Source organism: Scomber japonicus, chromosome 20 (genome assembly GCF_027409825.1).
Source record: "Scomber japonicus isolate fScoJap1 chromosome 20, fScoJap1.pri, whole genome shotgun sequence".
Lineage (NCBI taxonomy): Eukaryota > Metazoa > Chordata > Actinopteri > Scombriformes > Scombridae > Scomber > Scomber japonicus.
The window spans coordinates 4771404-4789264 of record NC_070597.1 but is presented as its reverse complement, the minus strand read 5'-3'; the positions used below and the strand labels follow the sequence as shown (position 1 = coordinate 4789264).

General features: G+C 40.8%; 2 protein-coding genes across 2 annotated transcripts; both read right to left on the bottom strand.

The window, feature by feature from the left end:
- Positions 1–9758: 9758 nt before the first annotated feature.
- On the bottom strand, positions 9759–15456 carry LOC128381478 (homeobox protein Hox-B1b-like). The gene is made up of 3 exons (XM_053341498.1): positions 15424–15456; positions 10378–11046; positions 9759–10075 (listed from the first exon to the last, which is right to left on the bottom strand). Exons 2-3 carry the CDS (start codon positions 10931–10933, stop codon positions 9759–9761), a joined length of 873 nt encoding a protein of 290 aa, XP_053197473.1. The 5' UTR covers positions 10934–11046; positions 15424–15456.
- LOC128381867 (homeobox protein Hox-A3-like) lies at positions 12362–14277 on the bottom strand. Its single transcript, XM_053341890.1, has 3 exons — positions 14175–14277; positions 13932–14066; positions 12362–13029 (listed from the first exon to the last, which is right to left on the bottom strand). Exons 1-3 carry the CDS (start codon positions 14275–14277, stop codon positions 12362–12364), a joined length of 906 nt encoding a protein of 301 aa, XP_053197865.1.
- Positions 15457–17861: the final 2405 nt, after the last annotated feature.

The following is a 17861-nucleotide window of genomic DNA, read 5'->3' as shown; positions in this document are numbered from 1 at the left end:
GAATGAATGAATGCTTTTATAGTCATTGCATGTCCACATACAACTAAAATTTACTGTCTCTCATTAAAAAAAACTGTTTCCATTCACTCTTGCTAAAACACACACCTATAAAAACTGTTAAATAAGGTAAAATATGATCATAAAGTGCTTTAACCTTCCTGTCGTCCTCCGGGTCAAATTGACCCCGTCTGTTTTGACTGTTCCTTCTTTCCTCCCTTCCTTCCTTCCTTCCTTCTGTCTGTCCTTCCTTCCTCTCCTTCCCTTCCTCCCTCCCACCGTCTCTCTTTCTTTCCTCCCTTCCTTCTTTCCTTTCTCCTTTCCTTCCTTCTTCCTTCCTCCCTCCTTACCTTCCTTCCTCCCTCCTTTCCGTCCTTCTTCCTCCCTTCAATCCTCCCTTCCTTCCTTCCCTCCTCCCTCCCTTCCTTCCTTCTTCCCTCCTTTCCTTCCTTCTTCCTCCCTTCCTTCCTTCATTCCTTCCTTCCTTCCATCCTTCCTTCCTCCCTCCTTTCCTTCTTTCCTCCCTCCTTTCCTTCCTTCCTTCCTCCCTCCCTCCCTCCCTCCCTTCCTTCGAGGACAACAGGAGGGTTAAAGAAAAAGATAGGTTTCATATATGAAATGTATTGATTTGATAGGTTTGTCAGTATATGATAAATGACATCAGGAACCATAAAAGGGAATAACATAATTATTATATATAAGATATTATTGTGTATCTTTGATATTTTATTACATCAATTACTGAGTCAGTTGATTAATAGATTAGTCAAACAGCTGATATGTAAACAGCTGCTATCTTATTAATCATTTAACCCTTTACATATTGTTCATATTCTACCTTCACAGTTTGTTCTCCTCCTAAAAAGAGTTTATACCAATTGTTGAAGCACAGATGTGTTTAGAAAGCATCAATAGTCAATAATCTGACTGATCAATAAATGTGATTAAACCTTAATTAATGTTTCAGAGAGCAGAGAGACTACACATCTCCTATCACAAAATATCATGTCCTATTTTACCTATTATCAGACATGAAAATATAACATAATGATGGAAATGTCTCTTTTTGGTAGTTTTGAGTCTCTTTAGTCTCTCCATATCTACGTTGCCACGGTAACCAGATGGCAGCTGTTACTCAAACTAACTGTAGGTTGATTTTAGGTCATTTTTCATCTCTTTTTGGTAGCTTTTAGGTTTCTTTAGTCAATTTAAGTCTCTTTTGAGTCATTTTTATGTCTGTTTTTTGTATTTTGTAGGTGTCTTAAGTTAATTTGTGTCTCTTTTAGTCATGTTTGCATCTCGTTTTGGTGGTTAAATGTTATTTTATATGTAAAGTGTAAAATGAGCAGAGCTTTCTGGAAGTGTGGGGTTTATTGTAGAACCATTAGAGCCATCAGTCTTCACTGCTACATCATAAAAAGAAATCCTCATAACTACTATCTTATTAAAACTATTAACTATTCATTTCACTAAAACACATGGACATAGATACAGAGATAATCTGACCCAGAACAGCCTCAATGGACAAAAGTTTGTAGCACCTATACTAAAGTTTAACATTTTAAATATTATTATTATTGTGCATTTTGGGCCACTTTAGGTCATCCAATTTCAGAATAAAAGAACATATAGGATGTTTTTACAGCTCTAAAAAGAAAGAAATGTGTTAAATTAGACCCTGGACATTATATAAGGGTTAAAATATTTTCATTTTTGTGCATTTTGAGACACTTTAGACCACTTTTAAATCATCAAATCCCAGAGTAAAAGAACATCTGGGGTGATTTTACAGCTGTCAAATGTAAAAACGGGTTAAATTTGACCCCAAATCGTATGTAAGGGTTGAAATATTCTATAACTATTAACTATTCATTTCACTAAAACACATGGACATAGATACAGAGATAATCTGACCCAGAACAGCCTCAATGGACAAACATTTGTAGCACCTTTACTAAAGTATAACATTTTAAAATACTTTCATTTTGGGCCACTTTAGGAAAAGTCATCAAATTAAAAAGACATTTGGGAAGTTTTTACAAGCTGTAAAATGTCAAAACGGGGCAAATTTGACTTAAACACTACGTAAGGGTTAAGTACATTTATTTGCAAAAGTACCAGAAATTAGTTGGATTAATCTGCTTTAATGTGGATATTAACTGGTTTCCATTGTCTCTCCTCTGTGATAGTTAATTGAATATCTTTGGCTGGTCGGACAAAAGAAGCAATTCCCAGATTGTAACTTGGATTCTGGGAAATTATGATGGAGATTATTTTACTTATTTTCCAGAGCTGGGGGCGATTATAGCAAAAATCTAAATCACGATTAATTGAACTTTTAACCTCGATTACGATTAATGAACGATTATCTCCTCCCTTTGATGAACAGTTATGTATTTTCAGAGTTTCTTTAGTTTAGTATTTTCCACTGCTGCTCTCACACATGAGGATCTTTAGGGAGTGAAAATAAAGATGTTTTAAGGAGTGACTAAAGCTGTGGTTAATGTCTAGTTTACTTGATTAGAACTATGTAAAGATCATAGTTTGGGTTAAAATCATCACTGGAGACAAGTTTTCAAATTCCTTTAAAAGATATGCAACCTTTGCTGCCATGGCAACAGAGAACACCACGATTAATTGACATGAGCAAGATTAAGTCGATTAGAGTTTCTAAATGTTGGTTTTGATTATTTTTCCATTAATTGCCCCAGCTCTACTATTTTTTACAGCATCAAGAAAATAATCAGCAGAATTGATAAAGACAGCAATCACTAATTTCAGATTTCAGAAAAAATAAAAGCAGTAATTTCCCTCTGAGTGTAATATTTGGATCATTTTCTGTATTTTTTCTGTGTTACATGACGGTCTCCCTCTCTGTCACCTCTCTACAGGAAGCCGCGGGGTCAGAGCGAGTTGAGTCCCATGTCAGGATTGTCCCCACGTTGACCTGAGCCTGACTGGCCTCCCAGCAAAAAGCCCCTGTGAAGGTAAGAGGAACTGGGGGTCCCCTCCCCTTGGCACAGAGGTTCCCTCCCCTTGACAGCTCCACAGAGCCCCAGCCACCTGCCTGCTGGGTCAGCCCCATATGAAAAGGGAAGCCCTTTGTAATCCGACGGGGATTACACCACCCAACAATGCGCCGCTGAAAGAGCGACAAAAGCCCTGTATCAAACGCCGCTGAGGGGGAGCACGGCTATGATCTCCCGCTACTACCAACACTGACTCCTCTGCCACCTCTCATCTCCCCAAGAGGCTCCCCCTCCCCTCCCCTCTCTCCCCCTCTCTCTCTCCCTCCACCTCCTCCCTTTAGCATTCGCTGCCTCTGTCCTCCTCCTGCCCTCTCATCTCTAGGATCTGGCCTTTTATCAGCGCATTCCTTTTCATTTGCATTGCGGTGTGGGGAGGGACAGCGGGTCTCTCTGATCTGATAGAGCCAAGGAGAGAGAGTCAGGAGGATCCTCGGGGCATGAAGGGAAGGGAAGGGTGGTGTGTGTGTGTGTGTATTTGAGTGTGTATGTGTGTGTGTATCCTGCCCTGCAAACACACACACACACACACACACACATTGCATTCTCCAGATAGGCAGGAACTCTTTGCAGAGAGCGGAGAGACAAATAGTGAAGCACCCACGCCTGTCTTTCAGGCTCTGTTTGTCTTTTATTTCACACAAAAAAGGAAGTGTTGTAGTTAAAGGGCATGAATTCTCTCTAACTGAGGCATTCACTGAGGCAAAGAAGTGTTTAATTATCATCTAAAGTCCTTTATAAAGCTTCATACACACACAGTAGACTAAAGTTATCTTGTTTTAAAATCTTGAAGTGAACTTTTTGAATAAATCAGAATAGCTGTCACCTTTTCTTCTTTTCTTCTTTTTTGTCAAATGGCAAATATCTCGAGTCATGCTCATAAAATTGTGACCCTTAACATCCTGTTCAGGGTCAAATTTAACCCTTTTTTTTTTACATTTGAGACCTCTAAAAACACCTTATACACATTTCTTTTTAGCCAGACTTGTCCTAATGTGACTCACAGTGTACAAAAATAGAAATAAAATGCATCATCTTTTTATTCTTGTGCAACTTATACTCATTTTTATGCTTTAAAATGTAAAAATTTGACCTGTTTTATTCATCATACTCTTTAAAATGTTCTCTTAGAGCATAAAATAGTGATTGTGAATGTCTTTTAATCAGAACAGAAGCATTAATTAAACATTTATTAATGACTAATGGGGGCATTTATCAATGTGAATTAATGTAGGGACTAATTATGAGTCTGAGAATATGAACAGCATGCGAGGGGTTAAACACTTTGTATTCAAACCCTTGACAGAAGAAGGTGTTTGGCTCTGATTCTTCTCTCTAAAGGTCTGTTTGTAAGTGTTTGTGTTGCTCGAGGAGATAACAAAAAAAAAAAGAAAGAAAGAGGTAGTTTACTTTTCGGATTTCCTCAGAATCATTGTATTCCCAACCCTCCCATTGCTCAAACATATGTCAGTATATAAAAGGGGGGGGGGGGGTGGCTTTTGATGGCGGCAAAGGTAAAAGAAAAAAAAAGTGATGATAGATTGAGGACACAAAAGACGGAGAGAGCGAATGTGTTGAGCTAAATCTACAACCTTCAGTCAGTCAGCCACACATTGACTGACTCATGAGAGGAAAGGGGGGGGGGGGGGGTTTAAAGAGAGAGAGAGAGAGAGGGGGGGGGGGGCTTACCTCAGCTTGTACTCAAATCGATGTCAGCCCTGAGAGCATTGAATAGAAAATCATCCAAATTGTATTATGTTAGGATATATGAGCCATTTCAAAATATTAATTCAGCATTATTTGAGGTGTCTGTTAAAGGGGGTGGAGGAGGATTGGGTGGGTGGGGGGGGGGGGGGGGGGGGGGTTTAGCAGTTACAGCTACAGCAGCGCGTCGACTCGACTGACTGATTACATACCTCTATTACACGTGATGTATGAATGTATGAGAGGGACCTATTTTTCATTACAGAGACATTGTCCCTAGAGGCAGTTGTTAAAGAAGAATCTATGAATTATCATCCCCTCCTCTCTTGGAACAACTGGCCCTTGTCACGAGACGAGAAGGCAAAAGGGAAAAAGAGAAAGGGGGGAAAAGAAGAGGTAAAAAAAAAAAAAAAGGGGGAGGCACCGCACTCACAGTATTGATAGTAGAGGGATTGAGAGACTGGAAGGACGCCAGAAGAATGTGTCTGCCAGTGCTTGTGATCCTGCACACTGCCGCCTCTCCCTCTGTCCAGTTAATTGGAATACAAAGCAGAGCGGGGTCGATGAGAGAGCGGTGGAGGAGGAGGTGGAGAAGGGAGAAGGAGGTGGTGGTGGTGGTGGTGGTGGTGGTGGAGGAGGCTGCTTCTGCCTCTACTGCTGCTGCTGCTGCTGCTGCTGTCTGTCTCCAGCAACACTCAACCTTCACCGCTCGCTGGGAATTGACTAGTGGGGTGGTGGAGGGGGGGGGGGGAACCAGCGAGCGAGACCGACACACTGTCACTGGTAAAATGAACTGTCACCTTGCATTTCTCAACCTCCTGGCAGCATCGAATTGGCCGCTTTGAAACCATGTGACGTGACACTGATTGAGTTCTGGTTCTCCCCCACACACACACATACACACACACCTCCTCCACCTCCTCCTCCACCTCCTCCACCACCTCCTCCTGGTTTAATTTCCAAGTGTACAGACTCTCCATGCAAAGTATCCACAATCACATCAGCAGTGAGGAGCATCAAAACGACCTGTATGTACCACCCCCACCCCCCCCCCCCCTTCTCTTTTTTGGGTTCATATAGATGCTTCTATTCATCCTCCTCACCACCCCTCATTATTTCATGGCGCTGCTTCGTTACTCTACTTCTTCTAGCTAGTTTTGTTTTTCCTTGCGGCATATATATATAGTCATGGCTAGTCTGACAGGCACACACAGAGGAGGAAAACTATTAGGGGTAGCCATTTGGATCCTGGAGGCAATCCCAGGGAGTATTAAGACGTTAACCCTGGCCAAGTCACTTGTCTCTCTCAGTTACTATGCTGATGGAGTGGGGGAAAAGGATGCAGTCGCAAAGGGGGTTTAAAGAGGAGGAGGAGGAGGAGGAGGTGGTGGGGTTGGACCCAAGAGGATGGCTGGGGCTTCAGGTCGGCTGGCGCTTCCAGATCCAATAGAGCCTGACTCGGATTCGGGGCGAAGGGGAGAGGGGGGGGGGGGGGGGGGGGGGGCGGGGGGGTTGGTTGTCAAGAATCTCCCTGTCTGGGTTAAAAAGAGCCTCCGTGCCACAACAAAGGAGGAAGGAGGAGGAAGAAGAAGAGAGTGTGACATTCATAACTAGACAGCTTTTTACCCCACAAGGTTTCACTCAATGATAACAGAGAGAGGGGGGGGGGGGCAGGGGGAGTAGTGGAAATTATGTTAATATTAGTGTAAACGATAAAGAATAAAAGCAAATATGTGATTCTTTTCATGTTCATCTTTAAAAAGTGCTCTAAAGTACAGTTTTTGTTAATTATGTGGATATTTTTAATTAATTGTCACATACAGCTGCTGGATTTGAGTCTTCTACTCAAGTTATTTGCTTTTATGATTCAATTTTGCAGTTTTTATTCCCCCAATTTCCCCCACCCAATATTCCTTTAGTGAGCCATGGTGTGCCTTTCATCACTAGACAGCTTTTTACCCTACAAGGTTTCACTCAATGATAACAGAAGGGGGAAAGTAGAAGTGGAAATGATGTTAATATTGGTAAAAAAATAATAATAAAAAAAAGCTTCCAACACCTTTAAACCATCTTAAAAAGTGCTATATGGATCTTTTACTTAGAGCCTGGCCTATACTGGATTTTTGTGGCTGATGCTGATATTAGGAAGTTATAAAAAATCTGATAATTCGATATATCAGCCAATAATCGTGTGTGTGTGTGTGTGTATAGACAGAATATGTACATAAAAAAGCACACTTATGACAAAGATGTGTTAACAGTAGGCCATAATATTTTACAATTGAACTATATTTATTGTGTAAAATGGCTAAAACACTAAACTTGAATTAAGAAAAAGGATAAATATACAGCCTAAAAATATCAGTGTATATCAATATCATTTAACTGATATATCCGTCTGGGTCTAATTTGAAGTAATTGCTGCATGTTTTACGTTAAACATCATACAGCTGCTGGATTCACGTGTCTAAATATACGTTTTAACTCGTCTGCTTCCTCAAAAAATATCATTTCTTTTCTTTCATAATTTAATCTTGTAGTTTTTATTCTTTTTTTCCCCCCCATTATTTCTTCAGTCAGCCATGGTGTTACCTTTCTTTATCATGACATACAAGATGGTATACTTTGATAAAACATCAAAGCCAGTGATATGCATGACTTCACGGTGCTATCACTGCAACAACGATGCATGTTTTATGTTAGGATATCATCAATTTGCACTTTTAGATGGAAATTCATCCCGTATACATAAAACCAGACACTCAACGGATAAATATCGTTAACCTAAAATAGCCCACTTTTTTATTCTAATATGTACCAATAATAAAAATGAGTCCTCCTGTGGTATCTCTTAGATGACCAACCCCCCAGTATATCCCATGAATACCCTATCTAGTTTTTCCTTTGAAGCCCCGGGACCCTGCGGAGTGACATGCGACAGAGGAACTGGTAGAAAACCAAGGAAGTGAGCCTGGCAATAGACTTGTAAAAGAGCCTGCAACAACTGCAAGCAGCATGGGGTACAAACAGCGCTGGGTTGACCTCAAAGTGCAGAAGGAGGTGGAAGAGAGAGAGGGGGGGGGGGGGGGGGGGGGTGATGGGTATGGGGGGGGGCAAAGATATCTGAGGAGAAAGAGGATGGCAGCTATATGTATTAATAGTCCTCCTGTTTGTGCAGTCTGCTGTTCACAGTTTGTTATATTTTTTTTTTTTGGTGGCAGTATAGGCTCTACTTTCTTGTGTCCAGCTGTATCCATTAACCATTTTCCTGCCCCTCTCACCTCCTCCTCTTTTGCCCTACATTCTCCAGGCTGGTGGAGCTCGATCCGAAGGTGAAAAACATCCTCCTCCTCCTCCTCCTCCTCCTCCTCCTCCTCTCCGAGCTCGAACATCTGTCTCCCCGGCGTTGTTGGCTGCAGCGACCGACTCTGACACCTCCAGATGGAAAGCCCGCTGGGAGCGCTGAGGTATTACCTACAGAGAGATGGCAGGGATCACACCTCTGGAATGAAGTCCCCACGCTTGTTTTCCGCACCGTCCCCCTTTTTTTGTTGTTGAATCCGTCACTATTCCCCCGTATCGATTGTCGCCTCTCCGGTCCTTGGCCTTGTGACTCATCTGAAGCCTTTTTTGCATGACAACAAACCTCTCAACCCCCTTTTTTCTAATTTACAGTAATGGGCCGTATGGTATTTCAACTGTAACTTCTATTCCTGGCTCTGTATTAATTTTTAATATAGTTGTGAGAGAACTGCATACTCATGCAGATATATTTCTAATGATTACCGATTTCCATTTCCTAGAAACACGCTTTTCACAGGACACACATTTTTTTTATAGTATGCACAAACTAGAGCATTGATGAAACGGTGACATTAAGAACAATACCTGCAACAACACAAAAAAAAAACCATCTGAAGTATGAGAGAGGCCAAGAGTCGACTTCTCCGAGCCACTCTGGTGTCTTGACGGATTGACTCGGCATTCATTTTGTGCCTGAACTCTGCGTGAACCTCGGCTTTAAGGGAAAAAAAGGGCACCAACAGGCCAGTGCTGCTGGGGCAGAATCCGTGTGTGAGTGCAAACCTAACACCCAGTGCAAATATTGAAACTGCTGCCTCTTCAGCATCAGATGAAACTAGGTGGTCAGGCCCAAGCAAACGTTTAGCTAAAGGTGAAGACAGAGTGAGCACTAAGATGTTAGATAATCAACTTTAAGCTCCTATTTTTTTCTTGGTTTTTTGCAGTTTATAATCAGTGAATTGAATTGAAATCATGTAAAATTCAAACGGATGTCACTGCAACCTGTGTCAGCTGTGTCCGAGCAGAATTTGGATAACAAATCAAGGGTGAGACCTGGTTCCCTGGAGTTTGTTGTCATGTTTAGAGCCCCTGGAGGTATTTGGAGGTGAAAAGGTCACTGAGAACCACCCCATGTGTTGTGAAAGATTCCTCTTGTCACATTATGCAAGGGGGGAATTTGGTGAGACTATTAATGGAAGGTAACATAGAAAGAAAAAAAAGAGAAGTTTGTGATGTGATGTGATTAAAAAAAAAAACAATTTATTTATACATTATATTTAAAAAAACAACTTTCTCAAAGGGAATAAACTGAGCTGAAACAATTTCCTCTTTACACTTTGAAACCACATTTCTTTATTTTTCATATTTCATAGACTTTATTAAGCTTCTTCAACAATCTGTGTGAAAATACCCTGTAAATAAATAGTGCAAACGATGACACTGAGTACTTCAGCGCCACAAAAAACAACCAAAAAAAACAACACAGCATGGATTTATAGGAGGATTACAAAATACAAGACATCCATTCAGGTCAAAGATAAAGTTTCTCAGCATCCAAATCAGTAACCAATGCACATAAAGCACACAAGCAGGAGGCAGACATACCCTGTATACTTCACAAGTCCTTAAAAATGTCTTTTTTTCTGGAATGGTGTGGAACTGAAAGGGGAGAGGGGGGGGGGGGCAGGACCTCACAGTTATATTAGGGTTTTTTGTTTTTTTTAAAGATCATGGTTCACAGTCTTTCCCCTTTGGCTTTGGCTTTGGAGAGGTGTCAAGGCCTGAGAGTTTCTCCACAGGTGCCGAACTTGTCACCAAAGCGCAGCCCAGTTTCTCTCGTTTCTTCTGCTTCATGCGTCGGTTCTGAAACCAAATTTTCACCTGCGTCTCGTTCAGCTCCAGACTTGCAGCCACCTCCACCCTCCGTGCCCTCGTCAGGTATTTATTGAAGTGGAACTCTTTCTCCAACTCGGTCAGCTGCTTGGTGGTGAAGTTGGTGCGGATCACGTTGTGCTGGCCCGGAACTCCAAACTCCGACAGGACAGCTGTATAGATAAATGTGTGTGTGTTCCAATGTGGAGAAAAATGGAGGAATGGTTGATGATGATGAAGAAAAATGAAACTCGTTGAGCTAATGTATGGCGTTTAGATGTTGAATGAATAGAGAAGAACGTGCGAAACATTAATTGAACAACCTAAAACACTTTAAGGCCTCATTATATCAACTGGAGTTGTGTTTTTACGCACCGTTTACGCACTGTGAGATAATATTTAGCTTCACATGGCTTCTATAAATTGCACTTCTTAACTCTTATATGACTCAAATTCGTCTCAAGGATGTACAAACCTGTTTTAGGAGGATTCCTCTTCACTTTCATCCAGTCGAAGGTTTTAGAAGTTTCCTCCACATGATCCAGATCCTTCTCTTTACTCTGGGCCGGTAACCTCGCGTAAACACTCTCTGAATACTCTTGCTGCCTCTGGTCGTTTCCAAAATGTAGATACTGGTTTCCAGTTGCGACTCCAGGCCCACAACTGTCCCCGGTGTAAGGAGCCATGTTTGTTCCGAGGGGTGAAACCTGAGCGTGGATGTAACCCCGGTCCTGCTCCGGAGCGAGGCCGTACTGGTGATGTCCGTACTCCAGAGGCGAGCCGTACATGGAGCTCCCCGGCGATGCAAACTGCAGATCCAGGTTGACGTGTGTCTGGTGGTGCAGAGGGAGACTCGGAGTGTGATGTGGCGCAGAAGTTGCTGCAACTAACCGACCGTCTGGTGCGTAACTATCACTTGTTGCGCACGAGTTGGACGACATGTATCCATGGTTTAAATTGTGATATCCGGCCTTGGCACTGAAGATATTTGCTCCTCTGTTACACACGGGGTAATCTAAGTAGGAGTTCATCCTTGGAGCGCTTGGCCTATTGTTTGTTCTGAGGTGATCAAGCCTGAGCAGTCATTAATCGGTGCTCCCTTTTTGCCCCTAACCCTTCTAGGTAGTATGTCAAAGCTGTAAAACTGCCTTCCACCCCTCATATCACCTTCCTGACACACCATGTGACCCGCTGCACGCCAATGGAGAGGGACCTACAGCACTCTGTCAAGTCTGCGAGGCTCGTCCATCAAACGGGCCGCATTTACATGACAAATGCTTCAATCAAACTCGCTCATCCATCTGATAAGAACACAAACATCAGGACACATTTTCACGTCTGCAGCAGCTCACGAAATGAAAAAGTATAACATGAGAATAATAGTGATTTATTATAAATAGTTACAATAGCAAATGGCCTCCAGAGCTTGTAGTTTTATTACTATTGGACTGAATGTGCCAAAAGTTACGACACACACTAGTAAATTATTCTTTTAACTAAACCTGAAAGCTATTTAAAGCCCCTCAAAAAAGTATAAAATAATAATCTATTAATTATAAAGCTGCTTAATCTTTCTTTTTTAATATTATTATTTTTTAATAAATGGCCTACAGTGTGTTTTAAAGCACTGATATTAATTTAGCTTTTGCGCGCTAATTTTAATTACTTGTCATTTTAGGAAAAATTGAGCTTAACCTTTTAAAGAAATATAAAATAAAATTTAGTGAGGTTTATTTTTTTGTCTTATTATTCTTATTATTATTATTATGAGATAATTTCCTCAGCCTGGTCAACATGCAGCCTCTGAATCAGACAGCGTTGCAGTGAATTGAGTGATCCATCATGCGCTCTTTTTAAAGAGGAGACAGCTTGTGTGGCCCACTTTGCCCCATAAAGGAACAAAAGACACATTTCAACAACCATTTTATATACCCCCTTTTTAAAAAAATGTTAAATCTGTCTGTTTTTCTTTTTTTTAACGTATACTTGAGATTTAATGACACTCAAACTATAATGTAATATCATCCAACAACCTCTCACCTCCTCAGTCAGCCTGTCATTAAATAAGAGTTAAATGTGACGTTATGGGCCCTTAAATGGTAATTAAGATTTAACCCAAATAAAAATAAAGATTTACCTTTTTTTCTTTCATAGCATTTCGGCTTTACAGTCATTTTGCTGTGTGCTGGTTTTTGGAGCTTCAAATCTCAACAGTGAACATTTTAAATTAAAGCTGCATTACGTCACTTCTTAACGAATAATTAGAGCAAATAACACAATAGATTAAAAGATGAATAAACGTATATAGCTTTAAATAAATAAATAAATACCACTTGAGACTTCATATTTAGATGAATTAGCTCAATAAATAATAGACTCATATATTTGTTTAAAAAAAAAATGCATGCACCAGTAGATAAATTAAAATTTGTGGAGGACTTTTATTTTTTTTAGTTGAGCTACAGATGAGTGAGTTTTGGAGCTTGCATGATTCTGTCCTGAGGAGAGCAGCTCTGTGAGAAATACGACACGTTTTGGACTGCTGAGTGTGTGGTGTTGGTGTTGGTGTTGGTGCTGCTGCTGGTGCTGCTACTGGTGCTACTGGTGTTGGTGGTGCTGGAGCTGTGCGTGATGTGGTACTGCGGGTCAAACTGCGGGCCGTGCGTAAAGCCGGAAGCTGGATATTTGGAGTATTCTGCAGAGTACGCAGGCTGGGATTCATGGTGTTGTTGGGGCTTGAGTGGAGGTGGAGGTGGTGGTGGTGGTGGAGGGGAGGCTGACTGGTAATCCCCGCCCAGATGTACATAACCCAGGCTGGATAGAGTGGGGCTGCCCGGGGCGGAGGGGGAAGACGGGGGAGAGGAGGAGGAGGTGGTGGAGATATTAAGGCCCTGGACTCTCTCGTCCTTCTTCTGCTTCATCCTCCGGTTCTGAAACCAAATTTTAATCTGTCTCTCGTGGAGGTTGAGCAGGTTGGCCATCTCCACCCGCCTCGGCTTGCACAGGTAGCGGCTGAAGTGAAACTCCTTCTCCAGCTCCACCAGTTGCGCGCTCGTGTACGCCGTGCGTGTGCGTTTGGAGGCCGCCGGGGACGCGCTCTGGGGACACTTCTCGTTGACGGTGCAGTCTGTGGAGAAAGAGAGAGAGAAAGAGAGAGAGAGAGGAGGAGGAGGGCTGATCATGAAGGAGTCAGGGGTAGAAATGGGAGCTACTCACATATTTTTCTGCCTTTTTTTCTCCTTTTTTATTTAAATAAAAACACAAATTAACAAAAACGAAGAAGAAACAGCTCAGTACTAACATATAGACTGAAATGTATAAATAAAAAAAAGACATATTGGGTTTAAAAATGTGGATTTAAGATGAAAAATAGAGTCAAATATTAATAGCTTGTAAGAAGGAGTCTGGATATTATTATGTGTAATATTTAGCTTTTTATTATATATTCTATTAGTAAATTAAATAACCTATAGTGGATATTTTAACCCCCTTTTTAGGTTTTTTTTATAGCTACATCTTGAGTTTTATTCATTTAGAAACTTTTAATTGAGTTAAAGATAATTTATGTTTATTATATAAGCCATAAAGCAAATTAGTGATTTGGGATATAGCCTCTAAATAACCTAAACTTTACCTTTTTAAAGTTTAAATCCAGAGATATTCACTCTTTCTTTGCAACTTCTGCTATTCCTATAATAATTAAAGTCATTTCTTCTCCTCTGTTATAGTATATTTATTTAATTTTAGCTCGAAATGAATATTAAAACTAATAAATGAAGTGAGCCTGTGTATGTGTATCTTTCTCCTGCATGTCTGCCTCTAGCTTAATTAATAGTCTGGTGACCTTTTGACCTGGAAAATATAAAGCTACACATTAATTCCCTCAATTAAACTTTCATTAGGAGCCCCGATGAAGATGAAGAGGAGCAGGACTGAATGAATGAATGAATGAATGAATGAAAAGGCCTCCCTCCCTCCCTCCTTCCCTTCATCATATCCAGCCTGCTTGTTTTTTTATATCTTACAGACCTGATATCCTCCTGCTGGCTTTCTGATTTGCGTGTCTGGACTCTTTCATCCAGGGGAAAACCTTTTTGCTCACAGTAAACTTGACATTTTGCTGCTGCTTTGACCTCCGAGGATGAAGAAGCTGCAGAGTTTCCACTTGGTGCCCATCAGGAGCAGCAGGAAGAGGAAGAGGAGGAAGAGGAAGAGGAAGAAGAGGAGCAGCAGCAGATGCATTTGCGGGATAATGCGTGCAACAAAACGCACCGACATCCCCTGCACGCACATTCTGCAGAGACTCACTGCTGTTATTATGGGAGGAGAAGAAGAAGTGGTGTTGTTGCTGGATGCTGTTGTGCGTTTTCTGCATTTTCCATTAAATGAGCGCGAGGGCCCCTTCTTGACCTTCTGACGGAGCACAGGCAGCCAAATGTCACATGGCAGGTTTCCAGAAAAGCCCTGGGCCCAAAAAAAAAAAAAAAAAAAACACAACACAGAATCAGGGAGGAGACTAAATGATCCATCTTATCAACTCAATAGTGTGCTGACATGAATAGCAAGCCTCTCATGGATGCACACACACAACCGAGAATGAAGAGTTTAGTGGAGAGAAGAAGAAGAAGAAGAAAAAAAGACGATGTGGAAAAAAATGTGTGCGTAAATTTCACAATTTTGCTTTTTTAATTTAATGCAGTTAATAACCTCACTTCTTCACAATCATACTTATTTTATATTTAATAGTGTAATTCGATCATTTTAGCAATAAAAAAGCATATTATAATTATTTTAGCTCATAAAAATATAGCTTTTTTGTTTTGGTTCATGAAGGATAAGAGAAAATGAATAATACTAATTAATCTTCATATAAATACTAAAAGCATAGACAAGAAATAAAATACATTTAATATAAATATAAATATAAATGCATCCCTTTTTATTTAAATAGTGTTTCCTCCTAATGACATTATATACAGGCCTTAATAAATAAGAAGCCTTGTAAGTCAGTTAATTTATAGTCCTGTCCTTGTCTCACACATTTTCAAAGGGAAATGAAATTAATGTTATATCACATTTTACACCAGAACTCATCCATCAAACTGCAAATAATACAGAAGTCTATTGTGCTGCTGCAGCTGGTTGATGCCATGCAAACGGAGACAAAGCGCGATTTAAAAACCCAAAACCCTAACACACAACAAAGAAAAAGGGACAAATCCAGCCTCGATATCTTTCTCTTTTTATTTGATTCAATTTAGTCTTTCTTTTGAAATTAAACAGAGCAAAATTACGAGAGAGGGAGAGGGGGAGATGGAAAGAGAGAGAAAGAGAAGCAGACACACACCACGCATATATATATAGAGAGAGAGAGAATAAGTCTGGAGGCATGCAGCTTTATGAACTCTGGTTGAACCGTGGCTGGAGTCAGGCTCGTAAATCATAAAGACACATAACCGAGCGCGCGCGGCACAACACCCCGACTGCCTTACCTTCAAAAACCTACATTCATTCCCCCCACGAAGAAGAAGAAGAAGAAGAAGAAGAAGGAGAAAAAGAAAAAAAAAAGAAAAACATCCTGCATGCACAAGCAGACAAACAACAAACACACCTCTCTCTCTCTTTTTTCCTCTCACACACACACTCTCTCTCTCTTTCTCTCTCTCTTTCTCTCTTTCTTTCTCTCACCTTTGGAAATTGTGCCAGATTAGAATAATCCCAGCAGAGGAGGCAGCCGCCGTCGCTTCTTCGCATTAGATGATGTGATGGTGTGGCTTTGCATGCCAGCAGGGTGAAGCAGAGTGGACAGACAGTGTTTCTGCAGCTCACACACCGCCCTGCATACTATTTCACTGTGTGTGTGTGTGTGTGTGTGTGTGTGTGTGTGAGTGTGTGTGTGAGAGAGAGGGGGAAAGAAAAAAAAAGGCTTTCTGCTGATCATGCAAGCAGCACTTTCATGTATTCATGTATGGTAATAACAGCCATGCGTTAAAGATAAGGCTTTTTATTACTATTACTATTACGCACGTGAGGTGTGTGTGTGTGTGTGTGTGTGTGTGTGTGTGTGTGTGTGTGTGTGTGTGTGTGTGTGTGTGTGTGTGTGTGTGTGTGTGTGTGTGTGTGTGTGTGTGTGTGTGGCAAAAATCTCTCCATCTCCCACATCTTAATGGCAATTAGAGGCTGAATGGGAAAGCCTGGAAACATTAAGGTGGCTCAGTGTCACATGAGGAGGCAAAGCTGCTATAATATACGTATACTACATATATTCTTTTTTTTTTTTTTTTTTTTTTTGGCACCAAGTCCATTTTAAGTGGATTTAGATAAGGAAAACGAGCTGTTAAGAGGTTTTCACTCCATCCCCTGCACCATCAGACCAGACGCCTGAGTGGAAAACGACTCTCTCAAAAGATTTTTATTTTTATTCTCACACCCCCTCCCCCCTTTTTTTTCTTCTTCTTAAAGTGTATATGCTCTCTCCACACACACACACACACACACACACACACACAGAGAGAGAGAGAGAGAGGAGCAGCTACATCTCTATTGGCTTTAAACAGTGCTGCTGGGAACTTGTCCAAAGCTGTAATAATAAATTCAGACATGATGCCAGAGCTGCTATACATCACTCCTCTAAAGAAAGCTATCACTATTTAGTCTGGTAGAGGGCTTTTTATTTTATTATTTTATTTCTAGGCTACACAGAAGGAGCCATGCCATTACATTCACATACCATTACGTCCTTGTTGTTTATGTAATGAGATTAGTTTTTTAGTGTAATGTGAATGAGTGATCAGGCTGCTCGGGTCTGAGCTGCAGATGGAGACAGTGTAGTCAGCAGCACTAAACGCACACGTGCACAAGTTTCTTTTTTAATGAATTGTATTTATTTATTTATATATATATATATATGTGTGTGTGTGTGTATGTATGTAATGAGGCCGGGTCTGGTTTACATGATCAGAGCTGCTTTGCTGCAGAGGATCGATTTGGAGGCTTTTTGGCGGCGCTTTGATCTCCACTCGTCGCGGTTGTTTTTGCTTCCTACTCGATAGCTTTGATTGGCTTTTAGAGGTAATATTTAACTAATTAACGTAAATGGATGCCTTTGATCTCTGAGGCGTGCTGCAGAAGACAATCTCACAGTATCAGATCTCACATAGGTTATAATAATAATAATAATAATAATAAGATCTTTTATTCCATATAGCTGCAGCTTTAATTATCATTTAAAGGCTTTAAAGTTGTGTTAAAAGTCTTTTGCAGCTGCACATTAAAGCTGTTGGGTGTGTTACATCGTTTTCCTTCCTCCTGTGTGTTTCCTCTGCACATATTGATCGTGGGGGTGTTATTTGGGGTCACGTGATCCTTCCTAATTGTAGGTGGAGCTGTCATTTTTTTGAGCCTGGCTTGTTTCTCCTTCCTATGAATGCTCCATTATTCTGTGTGCACGCGCCTGTTTCCTGTCTGTAGCATCCTCTCCTCTCTGTGGAGCTCTTCCTCATGTTCTCTCTATTTTTTTAACAGTTAAAGGGGATTTTTTTTTTAGGTTAAGGGGGGTGGAGGTCATTATCTAAATCAAGAATATAAGGATAGAGGATAGTGTGTGCTGTAAAGCCTCCTGCACCTGCACACAGCTTGAGTTGGAGGTGCAAACTACTATATACACTTTATTTATGCATTGCACTGTTCATGCATTATATAATAATACCCAGTTTAGATAAAAGCATGCAAACATTTAGCTAACATTACCTAATAGCAGTCTGCTGTTTTAACTCAAACTTCAATCATTCAGTACCAAACTAAAAAGAGCTTTAAACCCTCCATCACATTTAAACTGGGTCAGAACAACACCTGGCTGTCTCTGCCAGGTTAAACTAGTATTCACCCACAAACTGGGTCAAATTTAAACCCAGTTATATTTAGAGTGGTAAATGCCAACTTGACTTAAATGTTTGTTTC